The sequence below is a fragment of the Eschrichtius robustus genome, chromosome 12, assembly GCF_028021215.1.
Source record: "Eschrichtius robustus isolate mEscRob2 chromosome 12, mEscRob2.pri, whole genome shotgun sequence".
Taxonomy (NCBI): domain Eukaryota; kingdom Metazoa; phylum Chordata; class Mammalia; order Artiodactyla; family Eschrichtiidae; genus Eschrichtius; species Eschrichtius robustus.
Genome location: NC_090835.1, coordinates 99,616,261 through 99,634,881, shown reverse-complemented (window position 1 = coordinate 99,634,881; position 18,621 = coordinate 99,616,261). Strand labels below are relative to the sequence as shown.

The following is an 18,621-nucleotide window of genomic DNA, read 5'->3' as shown; positions in this document are numbered from 1 at the left end:
TGTTGTCATTTCCCTTCAGGCCTAAATCACCACTTTTAGCATTGCTCATACAGATTTTCTCAACTTTTGTTTATCTGAAAATATCTTTATTTGCTTTTATTTTTAAAGGATGATTTTGCTAGATATAGAATTCTAGTTTGACATCTTTTTCCTCTTCAGTTTAAAAATCTGTTGCTGCCCCTCACCACCACCCCCCATCCCCAAGTATTCTGCACACGTCTCTGTGTGGTTTCCTTTGTACTCATCCTCCTTAGGGTCCACGAAACTTCTTGAATTGTAGGTTGATGTTTTTAGTCAAATTTGGGAAAAATTCAGCTATTATTTCTTCAGCTCTTCTTTCTCCCCAGTTTTCCCTCTCCTCTCCTTCTGTGACTTTAGTTACATGTGTGTTAGATTACTCGATACTGTTCCATGGGTCTTTGAAACTATGTTCTTTTTCAGTCTTTTCTCTCTAGCCTTCAGTTTGATCATTTCTAGTGACTTGTCTTCAAGTTCACTAATCTTTTCTTTTGCAGTATTTCATTTGCTGTTTCATTTGTTGTTTAATTTTAGATATTGTGTTTTTTGTTATATTATTTCCATTCTTTTCAGAGTTTCTGTATTTCTTCTGAAATTCCCCTACTCTTATCCTTCACAAAATCCATCTTTTTTTGTGTGTGTGTTAAGTTCTTTACCGTATATATTGTAGTTTAAATTTCTTGTCATTATTTACAACATCTTTGTCACGTGCAGGTCTAATTCTTTTTACTGCTTTCTCACTCTGTGTGTCACAGTTTCACGATTCACACGCCTAGTAATTTTTTATTATATAAAGAACAGTGTGGTTGGTTATGTTTTATAGGCTCTGGATTCTGTCATCTTCATCTAAAGATTGCTGAGTTTTGTTTTAGCAGACAGTTGAATTACTATTAGAGCTTCTGAAACTTGCAGAAGATTGATTTTAGGGTTTTCAGAGTAGTCTGTTTGATTTGCCCTGATTCCAGGATGCGATGTTAATTTTAAGGTGTGGCCTTCTGAGATTTCAGTGGAAATAACAAGGTTTTTACCTGGCCTGTCTATCGTGGCCGGACTTGAATACCAGATTCTGTGTTCTCTGTACCAATACTGAAAGCTTCTGCTGATACTTTGCTCAGTTTTTTCAGCCTGCCTGTGTTTGCTTTCCCTCGAGTTCCTTGGAGTCTTACCCTCCACACAAGCAGTTCAAGACTCAGCCAAAGACTTGAAGGGCTTGTTCCCAGATTCTGGACTCTCCTCTGGGCCTCCCTTTTTCTGGGATTTTCTCCACTCAATTTGCAGCTTTTGCAGCACCCCAGACTCTCCCTCTGCCTCCTCAGCCCAATATACCTGCTGCTTTCTACTTGAGGCGTGCTCTTCACAGATTGGTGACTGCCCTCCTGGAAAGAGTCATTGAACTGTGGGTCTTACGTCATTTGCTTCTCACCCCTCTAGGGTCAAATCCCATCCAATTTTTGCCTGCTTTTGGTCACTCTCCAGTACCTTCCTGTTTATTTATTTAAATGTTTTGTGCACAGTTTTATTGTGTTGATATGAGAGTCCCATATAAGCCACTCTGCCCTTACCAGAAGCCAGAAGTTCTAAATGAGTAGATAATACCTTCTTGCTATCAGTGGAAGTTTTTATAATGTTAAGCAGGCGGTTGTCTAAAAGAGTTAAGAGACTCTGGGAAGCCTCCCAGGCTGGTAAGGTGGAGGAATCAGAGAGCTCTCTGATCCTTTGGTTCCTGAGTTTGCTATCCCAGGATGACGGACGCCCAGTGGGAGATCTCACCACTACGGTGCTTTCCACTGTACACCATTGTGAGCGGAAGTAGATTGATTATGGTGGGGTACGTACTATGAGAGCTTTGCTTCTTTGTCCTTTCTTCCTCTTGTTATTGTGAGGGTATCATTGTTTACTGTACATTAGAGGTACTTATACGCTAATACATTTTATTTCATTAGTGTATTTTCATCTCCACTAGAGCCTGGGTTGTCAAGGGAAGACACTGCATATATCTCAAAGCTTTGCACATGGTAGGTGCTAAGGATGGAATGAGATGTCGTGTGCTGAGCACAATGCCTATGTATTGATACCAGTACTTTTTTCTTTCTTGTCTACTCTCCTCCACTCTGTTGTTAAATATAATCAGGCTGGTAAATGAGGAAAAGGAACAGATTATTTGTTCCAATTACCTACGTGTCCCCCTCTTTTTTTCATGTGGCTAAATAAGAATAGTTTATACTAGTAAGAGATACATTGTTATATAATTTGGGGAGAAATTAAGAAACTTAACAACTGAAAAAATAAAAACATGTTCATTATTACCGTGAAAATGTACCTTCGAATCCTCGTCCAGAATGCAGAAGAACAGTGACAGTGTAGATCAAGTCTCTATCAGAACCTGGATTTAGGGTCTCCATAGATCCTACGGTTCCTAAGATTGTGTGCAAAGAGCATGTGTGTTTGTGTGTGTATCATTCACTTCCTAGGAGAGGCTACACATGGTCATAATGGATTTTTTTTTTAATAGAGACATTTTGAAGTTTCATTTTCTTTTTAGTAAACTAGCTTTTTCTTTTTTTAATTGAAAAAGTGATGGATCAGTATTGGAACAGTATTGGAATAGGTTGGAGATGTTCTAATTTTAAAACAAAAAAAAAGAGAGTGTCCATATAGTTTTTGTGTCATTTTATTTTAAAAAGTGATGTGTGTGTGTGTGTGTGTGTGTGTGTTTGTGTGGGTTTATGTGTGTGTGGGTGTGTATGTGTATATGTGTGTGGGGGTTTATGTGTGTGGGTGTGTATGGTGTGTATATGTGTGTATGAAGTGTGTGTGTATGTGTTTGTATGTGCATGTGTATGTATTTGTATGTGTATGTATATGCGTGTGTGTGCCCACAAATGTGAAAAATGACTTGGAACCTAAGGTGCCAGTATGCTCAGGTTAATTTGGTTGAAATACTGTTTCCTTCTTGTACCGTATATCATTGTTTAAATTTCAGATCTAAAGTAAATCTCACGATGTTAACTGATTCAAACAGAAAAGAAAGTAAAAAAGTACACTGAAATATATGTCTTTCTCACCTGGTTCCCTTTCCCCAGGGGTGACTGTAAACACCAGCAGCAGTGAGTGATTTAAGTGTCATTTCCCACACACACACAGACACACACACACAAACACACCCATTTTTATATTTTGACACAAATAGATGTATACTCTATACATTGTTCTGCTCCTTAGGTTTTGTTGTTTGATTTGTTTGGTTTTTTTTAAACTTTGTGTCTTGGAAAGCTTTACAGTCTTCAAATTCTTACCCTCCCCCTGCCCCACCAAAAGGAATTAAGAACACTGGAGATCATATTTCTAGAAATCATTATTTATTCTTTTAATTAGCCTTTTCAACTTTGGTGTGTACAAACCGGACTCCTAGTGGTAGCTTAGAAATTATTTAATTTCCTCTTGGCTCCAGTTATGTCTGGGGGCAGTGACCTTGATTAAAGACCTACTGTGTGCTCGGCCATTAGCTGCTTAGCTTCGTTTACTTCCCACTGTTCTATATTGTTTCTGGCTTGTGATTATTATTTGAACTGTAACACTAACAATACGTAAAGAATACTTTGGTAATTAGTTTTTTTAATTTTCAGATTGGGTTCCTTCTTTTGTCCTTTTTTTATACTTTTGATTATGAGAGTTTCAAAATGATTACAAATAGAGCGGTGTGATAAACCCCTGCTTACCTGTCATCCAGTTTAGCAGTTCACACCTGATAGCCAGTCTGGTTTCCTTGCCTCCTCTGGGCACGTCCCCTCCCATAGTGTTTTAAGACCTCAGATATAGCATTTCATTGATATGTTTTTATTATATAAGCTCTGAAAGACAAGGAATATTTTTTTCACATAATCACAATACATTTATGAAACTGAAGAAAAGTATTTCCTTAATATGATCAGTTATCCTGTCAGTGTTTAAATTTCCAGTTCTCTGCAGTGATACAATTTTTTAAACATTTTGTTAGAATCGGGGCAAATAAGGTCCCCATGTTCTGTAGATTGATATGTCTTTTATGTTTCTTTGATCTATAGGTACCATTTCCAGTTCTCTCTTTCTTTGCAGGTTACTTGTCAAAGAAACCAGGTTTTTCGTCTTGTGGAATTTTTCATTATTGGTTCATTTTTAAATGGTCAAATACGTAAATAGATTTCTTTAAGAATTGTTTTAACTGGTGGCCTTAAGTTTCCAGATATTCTTTAGGTATCATCAGATTATATTTGAACATGCATTTGTTGGCTAACATCACTCTATTTATGGCTTTCTTTAGGGCTTTCAACCTACATTTGTAGATTTGAAGTACAGAATGCCCTTTGAAATAAAAATTCACAAGAAAAAATAAGATAAAATAGATAAAATTAAAGAGAACTATGAGAGGTGCCCATAGCTATGCATCAGATATTGACTGTATTATGTCTGCTAAATTTGTGGGAGGGGCTCAAGGAAGAATGTGGATTTCTACATTCATGGATCCCTAGTTGCTATTCATCAGTGCTTTTATTTGTCCTTAATACTGGTCAGTTCTTCCATTCCCATCAGTAACCCTGTCTAATTTTTACCAGTCTCTAAGACCCCTTAACATAAACGCTAAACTCCTTTTTCTTTGTAGACAACCATGCCTCTTACCTCAATGAAATTGTGAAAGTTGGATATGAACTCCCTCTAACTCATCCTTCTCATCAGCAGACTTTACCCAACACATCCTTCTCCTTCTCTTCCCTCTGACCTCAGGGAATCGCCCTGGGTGTTTCCCTATTCAGAACCAGCCCTCAGCCCAGACTTGACGCTGGCCCCCACTTTCTTCCGTGCCTTGCCCTTCACATCCCACACTCTCGCCTCTATCTTTACTCCCTTTTTATTGGTTCCTTCCCTTGGGTTTATAAACATCTTTGAAAAACACATCAAATTAGACAACCCACCCTTGACCCTGTGTTTCTCTCTGGCCCCCAAATTCACTCTCTTGTTTTTTGCTGAGTGTTTTGAAAGACAGCTGTGCTCTATTCTCTCCTCCACCTCCTGTCCCATCACTTTCTCAGCCCTCTGCCCTCCGCCCTCTCATTCCACTGCAGGCTCCGGGAAACATCACCAGGACCTCTTAATTGCTCAATCCAGTGGAAGCTTTTTCAGTCTTTATCAGTTGCATCATCTACTGATTTGATAATGAAACACTGTTTTCTTGACTTCTGTGGCCAAATTGTTTCTGGTTCTCCTAATTTTTTTTCAGCCATTCTTTTCCTTTCTTTTCTTTTCTTTTTTGTCTTTTTCTTGGGTTTCTCTACTTCTCATCCCAAGGATTCTTAACTGGAGGGTAGGTGGCCCATTAAAACCACTTGGCAAAGCTTTCAAAACTTATACAATCTGGGCCACCATTCCTATAGTTTCTGATTCAGTAGGTCCTTCTAGAAGCCTATAATATAGTTGTTCTTTGATATTCTATTATATGAAGGTACCATAATTTACTTAACCATTTCTCAAGTATTCAACACATATTTATTGAGCATCTACTATATTCTGGGTGTCATCGGTTATTTAGGTTTTTTTCTGTTATGAAAAGTACTCTGATGAATAGCCTTTGTTCCACTCCTTTCATAGCCTCAGTCTAGATTTCCAATAGTTGAATCAATATATTAAAATACAGAGAATGGGTTTCAAGGATCTTGAGGCCTATGGCCAAATTACTTCATAGAACAGTTATATTTTTGCTTCCACCTACCCTGTGGTATGGTTTTAGCAACCAGTTATGTAAGACGGTAGCTCTCAGATCCTGTGTGTTTAGACCTGTTGTCTCCGGATTTATGCTGCAAACTGCTGGGAGTGCCTGACTCTGTCTTGTTTTCTGCATCTTTGCCTCTCCAGCCTCCTCATGCTCCCCTCCCTGAATTTCCTCCTCCTCTAGGCAAGATCTCTCCTTTTCTTCTCTGCGTATTCAGCCCATGTATTATTTCTTCCATGAAGGTGTTGCAGGACCAGTCTTCCTATTTCCAAGACAGCGGCATTCACACCCTTCAGTGTTCCCCTAAGACCCCATGGACTTAGTCACACAGTTACCACGTGTAGAGGGATTGCTCATTTACTTCTGTAAGTTCCTACCTGTAAGATTATTCATCTTTGTGTATCCTTAGTGCTAGCCCACAGGAGCTAATAAATACATTGGGAACTGAATGAACCAGTCACTATATTAATGTATTTATGTTTTAGAAACTACCCAGAGTCTTTCATATGATCTGGAAATTTGGAATTTAAAACCTATAGCCAGCCGACATTTTTTTAAACAATAATTTGATCGCGTTTTTAGGGTTTTTAGTTTTTATTAAATTTAAATAATATTTATTTTTATATTAAAATATTTATTATAGATAACTTAGTAATTGAAGAAAATAGAAATAACATTAAAACTGTTCATATTCTACCCTCAGATAATCATTACATTTGAGCCTATTTCTTTATAGATCTGTGTGTGTATGTATATGTACATGTACATCTATGTGGCACAAAATGTTCTTACGTAATACACTTTGAGCATTTTTTCTATCAATAAGTATTTTTAAAACATTTTAATGGCTAAATAATATTCTATTGTATGGAAGTACCATAGTTCTTTAACTAGTCCTTTATTGTTTTACATGTAAAATTGTCCGCAAGTAATTGTTAATTTCACATAAATGCTACCGTAAATACAGCAATAGCGATTCCTTTATTGAACAAGTATGTGTTGAGGCTCTAGTGATCTAAGCACTTATGCACTCTGTTGAATAAGATATAGTTTTAATGAAGAAAGCGGGTGAGCATGCAGGCTCTCGGAATATCCCGTGATGAATGCTGCTCTGGGCCTTAGAACACTGTGCTGGGGCCCCAGACCAGGGCCTGGGGGAAGGGTCAGGGAAGGCTTCCTAAAGGAAGTGATAGGTTATTGGCTAATTTCTCTGTTTTAGGGTATTTATTAGAATACCACTTCATTAATATGATGAAGCATATCCTTTTTTATTTATCGTGGAGGGTATTTTGTTTTGTTTTTGTTTACACTAGAGATAGGTGTTTTAATCAAGTACATTTTGGACATTATTTAAGTTCCCTTCCCCTCACCCCCGTCCTCTTACAAATGATAATAACATGCTTCCTAGTACTGAAGTGTCTTTGCATGCTTGTTGTACACCCTACTTGGACGTGGCTTTCTAATTTTGGAATGTACTTCTGGATGTAGATTGTTACATCCATATTCATTTGTGAGGCTTGTATGGAGTGTTGATTCTTCTGCCCCTTCAGTCACGTTTTGATATCAGGGTTATAGCAGCTTTTAAAAATGATTTAGAACACCTTTTGTGTTAGCTTGTGCTCTGGGACAGTTTAGGAAATACCTTATTCTTCGAAATTGGTAAGAATTTGATAATAAAACCATCTTGGCCTTTAACCTCTAAAAAAGTAATTCTGCGTTATTCTCTGGTAACTTTCTCAATCATCCCTTGTTATTCTAGTTGAGTTTTTCTCTTTCTGGATCAAGTTGAGTAATTTTATTTTTTTCTAGAATTTTTACTAGTAAATCACAGTTTTCAAATTCATTAGTGCCGAGTTGAGTCTCCTTTTTTTTTTTTTTTTTTTTATTTCAAGCAATATTTTTCAGTTTGAAATATTACTAGTCTAGACTGTCATTTTGGGCATTATTGTAGAGTCTGACTCCCTGAAAGACATAGGTCTAGAGATAGGAAAGATGTGTAACTTGCAGGTTAAAACGTGTTACTTACAAAGGTAGGTTTCCTTAGCTGATTTAGTAGTGAACACTGGGGTCATCATTTAGACGACCATGCATACGTGGTTATGGGTATTGGATGCATTTTTAACATTACGTCATTGTCATATATTTAGTCGTATTGAAATAGCTCCAGCAGTTACCAGTGAGAATAGGGAGCTTGTGCTGACGTGTGATGAGGGACATGGGAGTTAGGCTTATTCAGTAGTAAAAATAGTGCAGTCACATATGGTGATCTTTTTTCAATCAGATGGTATCTCTTTCAGTAAATAGAGGTGCCTTTTACAGTTCTTTAGGATCTACTTCATAAAATTTACTGTTAGTGTTTCCACTTTATGTTTTTAGGGCTCAGTGAAGAAGGAGAGCCTCTAGGTGTCAGAGCAGAAGTTATGGGTGCCTATCAGAACAGCAGGGGAGAAGGATGAGCTACTAGAATTAGGGTAGAGATCATTTAACTCCTTGATAATCTAGTGGAGTGATAAATAGTTGATTCAGGTGCTTTCAGTGCGCTGATGCAATTTCCCAAATGTAGAAATCATTTATAACATTAAGGAAGATTAAACGCCAGGCTCTTACATGAAACCACCAATGCCAGTTTCAGTTTGTGTGCAGATACTCCTTTTTCCCTTTTTCAGAATGCACCCATGCTTCTGTGTGTCACTTGGCAGGTAGGTTATCGTCAGCATTTTTAAGACCAGTAAATCACTCAGTCCGCCTTACTGTCGTTGTTACTAATGATCACCAGATACATAGCTGTGGAGAGACGGATCCTACATGCAGGGGTGGTGGCACAGAGAAGGAAGCAGTGGCTCTGAGGAGGGTGTCAGAGCAGGTTTCCTAGAGGAGGTGACATCCTGAAGGGATGGGGTGGGAGGGCAGCTAGCTGGAGGAGTCTCAGGGGCCCGAGGGAGCCTGCGCAGGGGCGTGGCCGGAGCTGCAGAGGAGGAAGTGGGATGCCAGAGACCTGTGTTCGCTGCACAGGGGATCAGGCTTTATATTTACCATCAAACTGATGTTCAAATGCTTGTTTAAGAGGTAGAATAATCCGTAAGCTCCTCCAGGGGAGCCGTTCTTTTAGCTTTACATTTCTGGTTCTTCCTTTTGTACCTGACACCAGGTGGACATTCAGTGCAATATAAAACCCTCGGCAGTTGTTGAACGAAATCCTAACAATTTAGTGGGTTGGTCCCCAAAGCTATGATGTTATGTCCTGAGTCGCAGGGCTCTTGAGGAGTGGTGTCGAGGATCTGAGATGGTACAGGAGACCCATCGCCCCCGCTTCACCGCAGGGTGCAAAGGGTCAGAGAGCAGGCGCTTGCTGTGAGCTCTCATCTGAAGATTGCTTTATTTTTCTAAATGATTTGTTTTTAATTATCTAGTCTTCTTCCCAGAACCCCGAAAGAACGGTGGTTTCCCAAGGGCTCCAGGACTTTTTTTTTTTTTTTGGCTCAGTGGTTTCACATTATGCTTCACAAATCAACATTTATTTCTTTATTTACAATTATTTACCTATGATGAAAACAAAATGTTTTGCATTGTTTTCTTGTACAAACAAGAGTTTTAAAATATGTAAGGCATTAAAGAAGATTGCTCATAGCCTTTACCGTTAACAAATAGTTTCTGTGCTTTACCAGAGAAGAAAAACTGTAAGAGGGTGTACATTTTTAATAGTTGCAGAACCAAAATCTAACCTACACTGTCAGTACCCTTCCTCTCGGCCTGCCACTCTTTCAGCCATGGGCCCTTCTGGATCTTAGGGACAATTATGGATCCATTCACGTGTTGCTGGGATCTTTTCCAGGTAACAACTCCCAAGTGTATTTAGTAAAAACTTAATTAATTAGAATTACATCGTAATTTAAATACGGTAAGAACTCATTACAGTAAGAATATGTTACTTATTTTAGATTTACCGCTGGTGTGAATGTCAATTTTGCATGTATATCTGTTTTTATTTTTAAGCAACAGAGAAACTGCTGTTTATTTCTGAATGTGTAGTCTTTGTGAAATTATTACCTCAGATAACAGTGACACTGGGGAGGGCATGATGGAAGATGTCTCAGAATCTGAGATCCCATTATAAACCACACGCACCCCCCTGCCGATCAGGGCTTACAATGAGATATGTCCTGGCTGGGAAGTGTTGCCCTTGGTTGAGAACTGCTCTTTCTATCAGTGAGTGTCAAGCTGCAGGTTTGCTCCAGCAGTGGGTTGTGAAATCAGTGTATTTGAGCAAGGCAGCGTTTTCCATTTTTACTAGGAAAGGATAGAAATTAGAGTGTGGGCAAGTTGGTTTCTGAATTATGTATACACATAATATATATAGATACACATGTGTAATTGGTTGGAATGTAAAAATATCTTTCTTACTCTGGGTCATAGTGAAAAAAATGATAAATGTTGCTTTTAAATACTAGTAAATTGCCTTGTCTGAACCAATTAAGAGCATATAATAAATGAGTACTTTCTCTGTAGTTTTTGAGAGTGTCTTTAAAACATCATATTTTACCAGGAGAATTATAAAACATAGGTTAACTATAAACAGGACTTCTTCTAAAAATTGAGGCAAAATCTTATAATGGCTATTATAAGCTCTCTCACTGAAGGTTGTATTTACGTATTGAACTGGAGCTCCAGGTAAAGGCATTTAAGTAGATGCCTATACCTAACACACTAGATATCCTAAATCTACTGATTTATACACAAATATAAATTGAGGTCATTTTTGCAAGAATTTGTTATGTTAAAGTACAAACAGAAGGTGGCCAAACCTCAATATACTAAATAGAAGCTATTCTTTAAATATATGTCAAGTCATGAGTTTTTGCTGCCTTGAGCCCCAGTTGGTTCTATTAATAAAAAGTTGCTTTATTGTATAATGCCAAATTATGTGTGCATAAACTCTTAAACACAGTCATTACTATTATGAATATATATAATATATATGTATATATTATTTATGGTTCTCAAGTTTGGACAAACTGCTGGCATAGAAATAATAGTGCTTTTCATTTTTATGTTTCTCAAAGACTGTATATTTAATATTTATTTACATTTTGAATGTCTCCAATGTACTTAGTACATTTTATTTTTTGAAAAAGTGGGCCTTGTCTTTTTGTTACTTGTATTAATACAGATTTCATCCATACATTTGGAATTCTCCTTTTGAAGTAAAAGTACTGCTAAGTGCAGGATCTACTTTCTGCATTTAATAAGGTTTTTTTTTTTTTCAGTACTGTTTCCAATTTCACTCATCATTTCATGAGAAATAACTAAAGTTTGTAAATGAGAAAAAATTGTATTATTTCCAAAGATTGTCTTTTCTCCCCTCAAATCTTATCCTGGACCTGGTGATTAGCAGGAAGCCAATAGGACATTTCTGTGGGGAGTGCGTTTGTCAGGATGAAGCTGTAGTTACGATTAACCATTGCTTGTTTCCTTTATTCTAATGCTCCCCCTCCCCCTTGATATGGCAGGCTGGATGGATCGATATGCAACTGAAAGAAGTTTGATCAGTAAATCGAAGGTTCTGTGGATTTCTGGCTTTTCTGGAAAGGCTGATGGGGAAAAGGCAGATAGAACCAGAGCTTGAAGGGCATATGGTGGGATCTGTGCCCTACTTAGTTGGGGAAGGATGCCATTTTGGAGGCTGCATCTTCCATGGCCAGTGGAGAGCATTTTGGGAGCTGCTGGTGGACGCTGGGAGGCATGAATGGCTGACATACCAATGTTTTGAAAGCATTTAAACTATACGCCAAGGGACTATCTAAAAGGTTGCATAAGTATGGTTACTGTATTCATTTCAGTACAAAATAGTACCCTAGGAATTTTGTTACTTTTACCATTATAGCTAGCACTTAGACCACTGTATTAAATTTGGAATTGGTTGCTGTCATAATCGTCAAATATGTATATCCTTATAAAATTTAAATTAATTGTTACCAAAGTAGAACATGTGCTTACTTACAAAATCGAATTGTGCTCAAAGCTCACATGGGAGACCTACAGGCTCTGGGCCCACGTGCCTCCCTCTCCCATCCGCTCCTGAGGCAGCCATCCCAACTGTTCGTTAGTTATTGCTTCTTTCAAAACTGCGTGCATATATAGCACTTCTGTAGTCATTAGTTTTATCTGGTATCTTTAATGCAATGTTCTACCCTCACACTTCATGGATAACTGCTCTGTAATCAGGGGTTAGCAGAAGTGATGGGTATCGTGTTGCTGCTCTTCAGCCCATCATTTCCTTCATTTTTCCATCCTTTCTTTTATTTCTTCCATGTTTGGCTTAGGTCTGAGGCCATCTATGAACTTTGCTTAGACTTGTTTCTAAGCCAGTAGGCATTTGCTCTATCTCTCTAATAAAATCTGTGTGTCTTCATAAAGAAAGAATTATGTTTACATACTTTAATTAACCAGCTAAACATTTTTAAACTATGGTTCAGTATTTAAAATGCACTAATTACTTGCATTGTGGAAACAATTGGAAGTAGTCCTTGTGACTAAGACATGATTAAAATTATAAGTATAATTTTTAAAAGGACTTTATTATTACTTTAACAGTTTACACATATTTGTTTCAAATAATTCATTCAACAAATATTTATTGCTATGCATCAGGTACTGTTTATAAGTAGTGTATTTGTTTTACTGTATTCTTATTTGTGTATGATGAATTGACTTACAATTTTTTGTTGCTGTTTTTCTTAGACAAAATTGAAGAAGCACAAAAAGAACTCAATGGGGCAGAAGTGTCAAAAAAAGGTAAATTGAAATCAACCCCAGTATAGGCTTTATTCTTGCAGAGATTCCTGTATAAATATCTTATTATTGCAACCTCTCTAAATGAATCAGTGTAAACATATCCCAAAGTTAAAAATCACCTTAAACTGATTAATACCTAAAAGTCTATGGACTTTGCTTTATGAAATGTTTTAACTGCATAGCATATTCTGTAACTGTTTCCCACATATTACTATTTTGCTGGTGGGAATATGAAAGATTGTTGCAGCTTTTCTGAAAGTCCTGTTTGGGAGACTGTCCCATAGCAATCAAGTTACCAGTATAATGGGTACTGATGGTACTGTGTTCACATATGTGTGTGCATATGTGTGTTCACGTGGTGCAGTATTCTTTCTGAAATGACAAAAACCTAAGACAACGAAAATAACCCAAATGTTAGTCATTGCGGGAATAATTGCATCAATTGTAGTACCTTCATATTTTGGGATGTTATGCAGCTTTTAAAAAATGTTAATTATTTCAGTTGACTGTGGTGATTTGTTGCAATGGTGAGAAAAGGAGCAGAGGAAGGTGATTAACTTTTATTTATCTGGATTTTGTTCTTTCACTTGTTATAATGGGTAAATTTTGTGTAAAGAATAAAAAGCTTAAAAGCAAAAATCGGTTTTCATCACAGAAAGCATACTGATTATTTTCCCAGGTAATATGAAAAAATGCTTTCGGTGTACAACAGCCTGTGGGAGGGGAGGAAGAAAGGAAGGTGGGTAGAGTTCCAACACTCTGTTAATGCGTAAAATTGAATAGAAGGATCTACGGTTCTCTTTATGACATTTAGATTTCATGATTTATTATTGCTTTATCCTTGTTGTATCTTCTAATTACAGTGGGATATTTTGGCAGAGTAATTTAGCTATGTAGGATTCCAATGGAAAGTCTTTTTTTTAAATCTAGTTAGGTTCCTAACTAGGTATCATTAGTGGAAATAATTTCCGGTTGTCCAGCTTCTCTATCCCTTGGACCAGCCTGTGAAGTCTCCAGGGTTGTTTGGGGTTGGTCTGAGTAGTGACGCTGTGATGCACGGACGCCTTAAAGTGTCTTCCTTCTTTTTTCTCTCCCCTCACCCACCATGGGATCTCTGGGAGGCCCATATCAAATATGACCCTTTAATGACACTCTTGCAGAAACACAAGTCTAAGAAGAGCAGAGAAGTCACCACAGCCACACCGTTCCTTTGAAAGGTTGACTAAATATCCCTTCCCACATTGCTGAAATCATGAAGCATTTGAGACACTCAGGCTATAAGAACCTAACAATTTAAAGTTCTTTGTCATGGTCAATCTTTTCCGCGTCTACTGATGGTTTAGAGCTGCTTCAGTTAGGAAAATAAATGTGTTCTTGTCTTCCTTTTCCCTCTTTCCTACCCCTGTGGCAAAGAGCTTTAAAAACCATGAACTAAATGTCTGATAGGAAGGAGGAAATGGAACAGAGAGTCTAGAAAAAGAAATTGGATAATGAGGTTGAAAATAGTCCAGTGGGCTGCATTTGGCAGGCTACACTTATTTAAGACCTAGGATGAATACCAAGTGAGCAGTGTTCTGTGCAATTCACTGCCTAGAATTTCTACTCAGCTTTCATTCTTACATACGCATTCTGGGCAAATTAAAAATAAAATAGTTTTCCTCCAAAATATAATTGAGGAGTAACAGCAGTTCGTCTTTAACGACATGAGATAAAATTTTTGAGTAATAAACGTCTTGAGAGTTCTCAGATCTTTGCTTGCTGAGCTGTCTGTTTGATGAAAGGAAATTCATTTCTTCTTTTGAAGAATATACTTTAAAAATTTAGAGTTATTTATTGTTTTTATTGATTAAGATAAGTCATCTAGAATAGACCACATTTCCACTATTTTTTCCAACATGCTTTTGGTTATTTCCCCTGAAATTTTAACTTTTTCTACATCTGCCTTTTTTTCTACATTGCTCATGTTTCTAAGGCTTCATCTCCATTGAAGATGCTGTGGTCCTTAACCTATTCAAGGTTCTTTCCCCCCCTCTTCTTTTTTTAGCCATTAGGACAAGTAACTAATTTATCTTCAGAAGCATTTAGCATACCGGTAGGCTCTTAAGGAAAACAAACCTTGCTTATTGGTAGATTAAAAAAGATATCTTTCCTGTTTTCTCACATTTTAAGGAAGGATTCATCTGTTTAGTATAATACAGTGGCAAAGAAACTGACTTGGCTCATTATACACCAATAGAATAAAGAAGTGCACTAAATTATGGTAATGTATTTTTTTATTCTTTCTCTCTGCTTATGAATGAAAGTCAGATGACTAGAATGTGATTTCTTTTGATTTTAACCAATCTGGGGATAAATATAGCGTGCAGCATTCATACAATTCTCTATAATGTCTTTATTTTCTTCCTTACAGCACTATTTACTTGGTCTTAACATCCACTGTGCTCGACACTATTTCTAAAATTATTGCACGAGATTTAAATAAAATAAATAGTGAATGTCACAGATGTAGTGATGAATATGTATGAAATAAACTGGGAAGAAATAAATAGATCAGTTAGGAAAGCTTTTATATGCTGTCTCATGAATAAACTTTAATTTTAATACTTTGTTTTAAATTTTTATCACACAATATTTGACACATAAAATAATATATATAAGTATATGTAATATATATTATTACATATGTAATATGTAATATCATATATTATCGCATGTATCATATTATTATATATATAATGTGTAATATATATTATCATGTACATTTAATACATAATACTTAGTATATGTAATATGCATTCTTATAAATCATAAGAATAACATGGTAATCTTTGATTCCAATACCCAGTTTAAGAACTGGCACATTGCTAATACGTACTGTTGTATCAACCTACATGCTAGTCTCCATTTCATCCCACTATCTGCTTGGTAGAGATATTTAACTGTTCTTAAGTTTACATCACCATTTTAGTGCTTCTTAAAAATAATTGTGTATTCTCAAACGATATCCTTTTTAGTTTTGCCTGAGTTTGAGCTTGAAAAATAAAATTATATTATTTGCAGTTGGAAAAATTTCATTCTTTTTTATGGCTTAGTGGTATTCCATTCTGTGTATATATGTTCCACATCTTCTTTATCCATTCACCTGTTGATGGGCACTTAGGTTGCTTCCATACCTTGGTAATTGTAAATAATGGTGCTGTGAACATTGGGGTACATGTATCTTTTCAAATTAGTGTTTTTGGTGTTTTGGATGTATACCCAGGAGTGGAATTGCTGGGTCATATGGTAGTTCTATTTTCAGTTTTTTGAGAAACCTCTGTATTGTTTTCCACAGTGGCTGCACCAATTTACATTCCCACCAACAGTGTACAAGGGTTCCCTTTTTTCCACATCTTCACCAATATTTGTTATTGGTGTTCTTTTTGATGATAACCGTTCTGATGGGTGTGAAGTGATACCTCATTGTGGTTTTGATTTGCATTTCCCTGATGATTAGTCATGTTGAGCATCTTTTCACGTGCCTGTTGGCCATCTACATTTCCTCTTTGGGAAAATGTCTATTCGGTTCTTCTGCCCCATTTTTTAATCAGGTTTTTTTTTTTTTTGATGTTGAGTTGTATGAGCTGTTTATGTATGCTGGATAGTAATCCCTTATAGGTCACATCATTTGCAAATATTTTCTCCCATTCAGTTGGTTGTCTTTTCATTTTGTTGATGGTTTCCTTTGCTGTGCAAAAGCTGTTAAGTTTAATTAGGTCCCATTTGCTTATTTTTACTTTTATTTCCTTTACTTTAGGAGATGGATCCAAAAAAAATACTGCTGTGATTTATGAAAAAAAGTGTTTTGCCTATGTTTTCCTCTAGGAGTTTTGTAGTATCCAGTCTTACATTTAAGTCTTTAATCCATTCAGAGTTTATTTTTGTATATGGTATTAGAGAATGTTCTAATTTCACTCTTTTACATGTAGCTGTCCAGTTTTCTCAGCACCACTTATTGCAGAGACTGTCTTTTCTCCAGTGTATGTTCTTGACTCCTTTGTCATAGATTAATTGACCAGGTCAATGTATTTAATAATATGAGATTATTCGAGTTTTCTTTTTTCTCTTCAATCAGATATTTTTCTTATAATTTATCCATTTTATTAACTATTCCCATTTATTGGCAAAAAGTCATTCATGGTATTCTCTTACTGTCTCTCATTGCTGCTGGATCTGTAGTTGTGTCTCCATTTTCTCACTGTTAATATTGTGCATTTGTGCCTTTTCTCTCTGTCTTGATTAGTCTTGCCAGAGGTTTGTCTGTTTCACTCCCCTTTTATTGTACCAACTTCTGAGTTTCTTGATATTCTCTTGTATCATACTTTGGCATTTCATTACATTTTGCTCTTTATTATCTCTTCCTCTTTTCTGAGCTTATTCTGTTATGAAATTTCTGAAGTTGGAAACTGGGCTTATTCATTTTTAAGTCTATTCTTTCCTGTTAGAATCATTTAAAGCTATTGATTTCCTTGTAGACCTTGCTTTAGCTATATTAAACATGACTTCATGTTTGCTACTTTCATTAATTTCTGTGCTGGTTTCTTCTTTCACTCTCTTGATAGAATTTTTTTCCCTTGGGGATGGTTGGGGATTTTATTTATTTTTTTGTTAGTGATTTCTGACTTAATTGCATTGTCGTGTTAATTTTAAAACCAGTTTGTATTTCTAAAATAATTTGCTCTCTGTTTCTGAATACAGTATAGTCAAAAGTTTCAGGGAATGTTCTATAAAAATGCTCCTAGAATTTATGTTAGAAATTTAGAATTCAGCGGTTTATAGATAAATTCACCATTTTACAAAGATGGAAAAGCTGAAGTTGAAAACTGTTAAATAACCTTATCCCAGGGACTGCATCCAGAAAGTGGCATGGGGACTTTTCACGTCTGTGTTGTTCTAGTATTATTCTGCATCGTAACTGGAGGAGAGCTGTATTCCAGTGAGAGTTGCATCTGTAGTACAGTTAGTCCTGTTCTAAATTAAGCCTTTGAGTAAAGAGATCACCTTTTAAAAGAATATTGTAATGATTCAGGAAAAAATAGGAGTCAAACAATGGGTATAGAAAAAGGTGGAGATTTTAGGTCAGCTTGCATTGGGATTTTTCATATTATTCTGTCTCAAACAGCAAAATCCTGAAATCACCACCATAATACCTACAGTTTCCTTTTAGCAGCCATCACTCTGAAATTATATACTCTAGCCACCAGAAAATTTTTATTTAAAAAATAATTTCAGTTAATCATCTATTTTACCACGTATATGAGAGTAATGGGTCCTAAGGATAAAAGCAGTTTATGGCTTAAGAAATACATTAAGGAATCTGTCCTGCTGAAATAACTCTGTGATATTCAGACTTGCTCCAAGGGAGTCACTTGACAAGTAGGATTTCTGTTAACATAGGCATAATGAATGGCCTGGAATTACCCTCTTGTTATCTGGGGAAGCGTGAGGGAAGTTAGGTTCCTATGTAAAACTAGATTGAGTAATTCAGAAGTGAGTGTGACAGACTAATGAGCAAAAAACTAGATTGTGAACTCTAATTAGTGGGTAAATATGAAAGCCAGAGTTTGCTCACCTACTTTCTTAAATTTTTTTAAGCTCCTTATAATATGAATAAGTTTGCAAGGAGTGAAAAATACTCCCTTTTTTTTTTCTTTTTTAAATAGCACATGTGATATTAAAAAAAAAGAAATGAAGGTTCATTTGGAATAGTATTTTATGTTAATAAGGTTATGCTTTAATGCCAGTGACATTCTCTTCCTTAGGAATTCTGCTAAGTATACTTAAGAAAATACAAGAGCATATTCCTATAATTAGGGATGATGAAGTCCTTCCTAAGTGAGACTAAACTTTAGGTGGCATACTGGAAAAGTTGGACTGATTTTTATTAAATTAAAATGAATAATGTTCAGATAAGATTAAATATAAGATAAGACTAAAATGTTTTAAAACAGCCTCGGAGAAAGTATGTGCAATAAAACAAAACTTGGTTGGGTTACTTAAAACGTTATAAATTTGGAAAGGCATTAGCA

General features: G+C 36.2%; 1 protein-coding gene across 10 annotated transcripts in view; it reads left to right on the top strand.

Moving 5' to 3' along the window:
- The window catches only part of HIVEP1 (HIVEP zinc finger 1), a 143,823-nt gene that overhangs the window by 62,379 nt on the left and 62,823 nt on the right, over positions 1-18,621 (top strand). For all 10 annotated transcript variants that reach the window (XM_068557764.1, XM_068557763.1, XM_068557760.1 and 7 more), the window contains one exon: positions 12,500-12,553. In XM_068557764.1, the coding sequence (XP_068413865.1) occupies positions 12,500-12,553 (54 nt within the window). The remainder of the gene's footprint in view (positions 1-12,499; positions 12,554-18,621) is intronic.